Source organism: Aegilops tauschii, chromosome 5 (genome assembly GCF_002575655.3).
Source record: "Aegilops tauschii subsp. strangulata cultivar AL8/78 chromosome 5, Aet v6.0, whole genome shotgun sequence".
Classification (NCBI taxonomy): domain Eukaryota; kingdom Viridiplantae; phylum Streptophyta; class Magnoliopsida; order Poales; family Poaceae; genus Aegilops; species Aegilops tauschii.
This window is the reverse complement of record NC_053039.3, coordinates 329,405,512-329,413,453: the sequence shown is the minus strand read 5'-3', so window position 1 is coordinate 329,413,453 and position 7,942 is coordinate 329,405,512. Positions and strand designations below refer to the sequence as shown.

At 47.3% G+C, this 7,942-nt stretch overlaps 1 protein-coding gene across 5 annotated transcripts; it reads left to right on the top strand.

The window, feature by feature from the left end:
- The first annotated feature begins 2,016 nt into the window (after window positions 1–2,016).
- LOC109774500 (uncharacterized) lies at window positions 2,017–6,991 on the top strand. Of its 5 annotated transcripts, XR_012184778.1 has the most exons (6): window positions 2,020–2,521; window positions 2,619–2,690; window positions 2,868–2,981; window positions 3,093–3,182; window positions 3,278–3,516; window positions 6,273–6,991. XR_012184778.1 is itself a non-coding variant. In XM_073500324.1 (3 exons), the coding sequence occupies exon 3, from the start codon at window positions 5,045–5,047 to the stop codon at window positions 5,651–5,653; it is 609 nt and encodes a 202-aa protein (XP_073356425.1). In that variant the 5' UTR covers window positions 2,017–2,521; window positions 2,619–3,178; window positions 3,278–5,044. The 5 variants fall into 5 exon arrangements, 1 of the variants encoding a protein (XP_073356425.1); XR_012184779.1 differs by lacking the exon at window positions 2,868–2,981; XR_002235592.3 differs by lacking the exon at window positions 6,273–6,991 and having other exon boundaries at window positions 3,278–3,719.
- The last annotated feature ends 951 nt before the right edge of the window (window positions 6,992–7,942 follow it).

The window sequence follows — 7,942 nt, the reverse complement described above, 5'->3', positions numbered from 1 at the left end:
AGATCTACTATGTAAACCATACTATACATCCAATATAATCAAGCAGGACGTAGGGTATTACCTCTTTGAGAGGGCCCGGACCTGGGTAAACACTGTGTTCGTCGTCCCTTGTTTCCCATCGATCCTAGATCCACAGCTCGGGACCCCCTACCCCGAGGTATGCCGGTTTTGACACCGACAACGGTGGTGGTGCTAGGGCGGTGTTGCTGCGCTCAGCGCCTATGTATCCTGCCTTGGGTGTGTGCATGTGTGGTGACGGCATGCGTTTGTACTGGATGATGTTGATCTTTGCTTTATATATAAAGCGGGGCGTAAGCCTTTTCGGTAATAAGGTTAGTGATAGCATAGCTAATTTTGCTCATTGAGAAGGCAAAACCATGACTTGAATCATTCACGTCCTTCGGCTGCTATGGATCTAGCTGCGATTGATTTTATGACCTTTTTAGTTGAGTAATACACTAGCAAAAGGGCCCGTGCGTTGCAACGGGAGAAAGAAAATATCACACTTCCCTAATCCAATAACCATTGCGCCAGACTCTAATAGGTCCATGTCCTGTATTTCAACACATGACATTCCATCTGTGTTGCCACTTATCCTCCTTCTCTCCCTCGCCGAAGGTGGCCTCAATGCTCACACAATCACAACACATTTGAATGTTGTCAATTCTAAGGCGTCTCTCTCTCGGAATAAGATGATAAATCTATTTTTTTCATGAGGTTTTGACGAGGCGTGCATGTGTGGTTATAGATGTTTTTTTCTTCTCTCATCCTGGTTTTGCTGAGGTGTTCAGTTTCAATCCGGATCGGCATCGGTATAAAAGAAAGATGGATCATGTGCGGCACTGGTACGAAACAAAGACGAATCATGCGCTATTGATTAAGGTTGCACCCTAAATAATATTTTTAAAATGGTTAACAGGTAAAATAACATCGTATTCAGATTTTACACATTTTTTCAATCAAATTCCATATAAAACAAGTTAAATTTGGAGTTAGGATGTAAAACATATGGATATATTTTCAAAAAAATTAATATGTACTATGTGTTGATTAACTCAAATATCGCGGGGGGGGGGGGGGGGGGGGTTTCTATAAAAGTGAAAATCTTACTTAAAATTGTCTTATGGGATGATTTCTAGAAAGCGAAAATTTGTCTTAAAAAGTGAACTGCGGGTTGATTAACAGAAACATCAGGAAGTTTCCTGCAAAATAGCATGGCGGACTAAGAATCTCTACTCCTAATGTCTCAGTTGGTAGTCTTCGCGGTTAATTTTCGTCCCACCTACCATGGTTTTTTTCGTCCCTCCTCCCACCTTTGCTGGTTTTTTTAGATTTTATTCGTCCCCTCCCCTTACTTCATCGGTTTATTTTTGCGTCACCCTCTCACACAACGAAAGAAATCTGAACAGATCAGAACTTTCTATACTGGCGCAAATTATTTAGTAATGTAGAATCAATCACGAACAATCTCTAAAGATTAAATCTAAATTAATTAACCTTACCTTAAATCACTCAATCACATTAATTAAAAAACAAATAATTGATTTTAACAAAAATCGCTCAATCACATTAATTAGGAAATATCTCTACTCCTAATTCTCAGTTGGTAATTTTCGCGGTTAATTTTCATCCCACTTATCATGAATTTTTTTCGTCCCTCCTCCCACCTTTGCTGGTTTTTTTCGTCCCCTCCCCCACTTCATCGGTTTATTTTTGCGTCACCCTCTCACACAACGAAAGAAATCTGAACAGATCAGAACTTTCCATACTGGCATAAGTTATTAAGTAATATAGAATTAATCACGAACAATCTCTAAAGATCAAATCTAAATTAATTAACCTAACCTTAAATCACTCAATCACACTAATTAGAAAACAAATTGATTTTAAGAAAAAATCGCTCAATCACATTAATTAGGAAATAAATAATCTAATGAAGGAGTTGGTAGTCTTTGCTTTTTTTTCGTCTGGTTTTTTTCGTCGTCTTTTTTTTCGTCTCATCCCACCACCCCTCCCGCTAAACAAAGGAAAAAAACATCCTCTCTCGATCCATCCCCTAACGACGGAACCCGCATAGGCACATACGCACGCCACAGGTTCCTCATCCTCCCCCCGATTGCCCCAATGCCACCTGCAAGCCATGGGGGCCGCCCCCTAGATGCATTGCCGGTCCTTCTCCACGCGCCACCGCCTCCCTTACGAGGACACCCCGCCATGGGTCTCAGTTGGCGCCACGACGGCCATGGCCTCCCCACCCGCCGATGCTCCAGATCCAGCCATCGTTGACCTCCTCTACATCAGTTATCCGTCAAGGTAGGGGGCGTGGCTCTATTTATCTTCCCGCGTGCACCGTGTCCGTGTATCCTAGGGCAAGGGTGCTTGTGAGATCGGGAGATGATCAAAAGGAGGAAGAGGAGATCCATGGTTGGGGATACATCCAACGACCTAGGCATCATCCTGACGTCGTACTCGAAGCCCGCATCCACTGCCTCCTCAATCTATGTTAGTCTGCAGCAGCAAGGTCAGCGCCCCACTCTATATTTTCTTCTTCAAATCTTGCATCGCATGGTGAATCCACAAAATATGTACATCCATTGACGATGTTGGTATTTATTCAGGAGATAGAAAGGAGGGTCAGCATGAATGGAACGTATCCCCTTCCAGAGGACTCGCCCTAACTAGCCTGCACGGTACCCTTTCATTAGCACTTCTCCCAGTCTTTTTGCAAAATTTGAATTCACCACTTTTGAATCATGCTTCGTGTGCGCTGACGGGCGCGCGAGGAATGTGATGGTTTTTCTCTGAATCATGTCATAGTTCTCTCAATATTGTACGTGTTGTTCTCTGAATCATGTGGTATTTCAAAGTGCTCTGTATGATATGTGGTGGATGGGGAAGCGGAGGCGACGACTGGTGGTTGTTCTGTTTATACCTGGCATGGTTCAGAGGCTATGGAGAAGGCGTTTTTTCACTCGTATTTGGTCAGTGATGGAGATGAATTTAGGAGAGATGTGGTTGGGAGTTGTACCGGTGATTTTTCTGTCCTCTCTATGTCATCCCTTTGCACTAATCGGTAATTGCTTTTTGACCAGGTGATAGGGTAGCGTACATGAACAGAAAAATTGTAGAAGGCGAGGAGGACAATATGAGCGAGCAAACATTATGTGGGTATTGAGATGTAGGTAAGACACGTGTAATCTGAATTGAGACATATGGACGACATATATAGTACATATGTGCGCAGTTTTTTATTGTAGTTTGAATTCTTGTTCTCTAGATCCACCTTCACCGGCATCATACGCTTGTCTGTGACCTCCCACCAGCGACGCCCTGAGGTCACCCACACAAGCGACCAAGCAATTCCACGTTGTCACCCTGCTACTTCGCCAAGGACATCAAGGAGGTCGTGGATGAGAGCTACTGTCCTCCTCGGAGAACTTGCCAGTGCCCCATGCGTATGAAGAAGAGGGAAGACACTCGCATGGATGCTCAAGGAAATACACCAGATCGGGCGAGGTTAGATTAAGTTTCTTCATTCTTCACTAGCTTTTCTTGTGCCTTTAGGTATTTTAGATAAGTATCATACGCTGCCCGCAATATGTAAGGGAAACCAAAAAGGAATACAAAATATTTATGCTTCTTTGTAGTTGTCCATTTGGTTCTAAACTTTGATAAATGACAGGCATATTTTACATTAATTAATAAATAACCTTGATGCACACGTGAGTTGGTTTGCAATGAAGTGGGCAAGTATACATGTTCTTGTTGACTAAATATTTTTCATAAATATAGGGGTATGAAGATAATTTGTTCTTTCTTTACTCCGTTGACAACGGGTAATGATCTTTTTGTGTTTCAGAGTGTTACGCGATTTATCAAGGGGAACAAAGATGCATAATTTTCCTAATCTTTTTATTATTGGTTGTTCCATGCATCTTCGGGGTAGAACATGAGTTTTTCCTTGCATACTTATCCATGCCTGATGGCACTACACCGCATTAGCATACTTTAAGTTTTTCCTTGTATTATCTCCTATTCAGGGTAGAAATGCTCGGAACAAAGAAATGATGAATTGTAGTGCAGTCATTCTTGTAGTTAAAGACTATGAATTAAACCGAGGCGCTTAGTCGATCATCGGAGAAACAAGCAATCATAAGAGGCACGCCATCGAGATTTGTTAACGAGGTTCACTGATATGGCTACATCCTCGGGGATTGATTACGGGCGCTCCTCCCTGTAACACCGCTACAATACCGCACCACAGCTGCTCGGGCGCTTGGTGCCAGTTGTGGGCTACGACGTAAGTCGATAGAGAGTCGAAGCCTATTCAGGGGGGAAAGCGAGGTACACGTAATTCAGACTGGAGCCCGGTATTTTGATGGAAACATGAAACTCGTCATCCCTGAGACTCAACCGGGACAGCAGAGGCTCGATGCGGTAATAGCGATGAGGCGTGGGACGCGCACATGACATGGAGACGGGCCAAGGCTCCGGTGGTCATACATGGGGTGAGACAATTGCAAATTTGGCGGGATGAGGACAAGCGATAGTGAAATTCCTTCAAGTTTCAGACACGTGGTCAAGGAAGAGCGGTGATGTTGAGTTTAGGTAACTCTAGGACAACTCCACCGCGCGACCCCATCCCGTCCGGCCCCGTCCGTTTGGGGTAAAAGGGACAAACCGGCCGGCCCAGCGCGCGACGACCCCGACCCATCTGGTCCATTTTGTGTCCGGGCCGACCCATTTCGAGCGCAAACATGCGCTGGGTTTGGGTCGCGGTGGACAACAAACGGACGTGTCGCTCGTCCGCGTCGGGGCCGCGTGCCAGGCGGCCACCTACCTCCCACCCGCCAACATCAATGCGCACGCGCGGCCGGCCCTGCCTGTCATCCGCCCAGGCGAACGGTCGCCGTCCCTCTTAAATGGGGAAGCTGTGGACCGGTCGTCGTCCACACTTCCCACTCCGGCCCTTTCTGCCCCCTCGAAACCCGACACCCCCAAACCCCCAAACCCTAGCCTCGAACTCGCCGGCCGCCTCGCAGCCATGGGGCTATGGAACCACGGCTGCAAGGGGAAGCACGACCGCGAGGCCGGCTCCTCCTCGGGATGCCACCGCGGCTCTATGAAAGAGGAGGCCGCATCGCCGCCGCGCACCTCCTGTCGGGGCGCCCCGCCTGCTCCATTCACCATCGCCCCTAGGGCCACCGGCGAGCGCGACCGGCAGTACCTCAACGCCGACGTATGTCGACGTTATTGGGAGACGCGGACACCGGTCCCGTGGAGTGACGTCCACCTCCCCAACAACTGGCACCTCTCCGCCGATCGGGTCCCAATCCCGCCGGTCCCGATGAGCGGCCGTGCGCGCCGTGGTGAGATCGAGCGCCGCCGCCGCCTCCTCCCCGACGACCTCTACTACGATAATAGGTACGCCCTCAACTCCGTGCTCTGGGACACATGGCTCCAGGACGGGCACGACGTGCGGCGCGCCTCCTACTTTGCCGGCACGGCGTCGGGGCCGCGGCGGCCACGTCGGGAGGTGCACGGGCGTACGCGGGTGCGCGGCCTCACGCCCACGCCGTCGCCGCCTTCCCCATATCCGTCGCCGCCTCCACCTCCTCGCATGACAGCGGAGGAGGAGGCCCGGCTCATGTAACGTGCCATGGAGGACTCCATGAACACGCATGATGAGCGACAATGGACGGGCCTCGAGGAGACGATGGCCCTCTCTGCGGCCGGCAACGTCGCCATCTCCGAGCTGGAGATGGTGGCGGTGGAGGAGGTGATGGAGGAGGCGCCGGTGGTTGCGTTCCACCCGGGCCTGGTGGGCCAGCAGTGGAGCTGGTCTTGCACAGCTCCGGAGTTGGCAGACGCCGTGGGGGGCGTGAACTGGTACCCCACGCCGCCGCGGTCACCAGAGTGGGAGGCGTCGCCACGGGAGGAGGTGGTGCAGGCACCTGCCGCCTTCCAGCCCGCCCTCATCTACCACGCACCGCCGGCCCACCTCTAGACGCCGTCGGACTACGTCGACCTCGTCAGCGACGACGACGACACTGGCGGCCACTGAAGACGGCGACGACATCGACGAGCACGGCAGGAGCGCGCGAGCGACGGCCGTTTTATTTTTTTATGTTAATTATGGCAATGTGAACCGTGAAACTGGACGTTTTGTGGCCGTGAACCCTAACTTATGTTTTATGTTTTTTTATTTGTGTTTATTTACTTTTTTAGGCATTTTATTTTAGTTTTTCTGTTTTTTTAATCACGTCTAACAGGGACATGATTTGGGATGCGGCCGCGTGTTGGGCGCACCCACGACCCAACGGACAGGGGTGAACCCATTGCCGCCCCAAAGGAACAAAATCCGGCCAAACCGGACCGGACGTCCGTGCGGTGGAGTTGGCCTTATGTGTGACACCCAATATGTGAATTGTTCACTTTCACGCAGGTCAGTGATCGCCTGATCGGTTTGTGATGATATTGAATGGATACTCTGAAAGTTGGGAACACAAACTAGAGTATGGTGAACTTAATTTCGCTCGAACGTTGACTGTGGTCAAGAAAAAGAGGGACTACAAGTTGCAGGTGGAGTCGCATGGAGTCTTTTGAGTAGCAGCGATACTATGGGATAAACTCAAGTCCAATGTACATGAAAGTTTGACACATGGACGAATTCAGGGTGGTGGAGAATATTCGCCAAGGTGGAGTTTGTTGGAATTATGTCGAATATAGTGTACAAGGTGAATATAGAGTCGTGTCCAAGTAGGACACTTGTATCCTAGGCCTTTCATATATAATGAGGATAGACACACGATGTAACATATGCCAACATAATAGCACAAGCACACAGCAAGTGCCAACGGCCACTGCCGGCACCCGGAGGGCTGTTGTGCGGTATTGTAGCAGTGTCACGAGGAGGAGCACCTGTAGTCAACCCCGGGGATGTGGCCATATCGATGAACCTCGTTAACAAATCTCGGCGTCGTGCCTCTTGTGATTGCTTGGTCCTCGGATGATCGACTACGCGCCTTGGTTTAATTCTAACAATATGTTGTTTTTAATTAATGGATAATATCAATGCACATGCTTCCGTGAGACAGTCGATTTTAAGAATTAAAAAAGGCATTTAAGTGTAATGCGGTGCAGAATAAAAAGTTCAGTGTTTGCGTACCATCTTCTTTATTTTGTGCATCAGGTGTATAGGGTTGAATTACATTTTTTTTATCGAAGTACATTGCAAGTGAATTAGATTACAATTATTATTTTCATTTGTTATTGGCTATCTTTTTATTTATATAAAATTTGACATGCAACCAGTATAAATTAAAAGCCCGTGCGTTGGCAACGCACGGGCAGTCTACTAGTACCTATTTTGTTTATTAGTAGGTATAGATTATTTCACCCATAAAAAATGAAACAGGAAATTAATTATTTTCAGATAAATGCTACTATCACATTTCAGAATAGTATTAATCAAAGCAAGAAAAGGAAATCCATACGCCCAATGCTCAAGAAAAAAAGAAAAACACTTCTTTTTAGACAAAAAAAGGAAGAAAAAAAAACACTTGGAGAATGAACGCACGTCTCTTGCTATTCGGCCTGTCCCATTTAAGCTGCCGCTGCAAGTGACGCGCCAGTCGGTCTCGCTACAAGCGAAACAAAGTAGTGCCCAATGATTTATATCGCTTTTTGCGGGAGTGTGAACGTCCAGAACCTATGGGCATATGTACCCATTTTCCAAAAAATGCATTCTAAACACGTTTTAAAATGTTAAAAAATTCAAAAGAAAATTTCACACATACTTCTTCGTAATATGTGTGCGCGGCACAAAGTTTTGTAAAAAAAAGTCTCTTTTAGTTTTGCCTCCGCAAAAAAGAAAATTTTCAGTGCATAAAAAATCGTTCCAAGTCACATTTTTCTGTCTTTTTTGCACAGGTCAAATAAA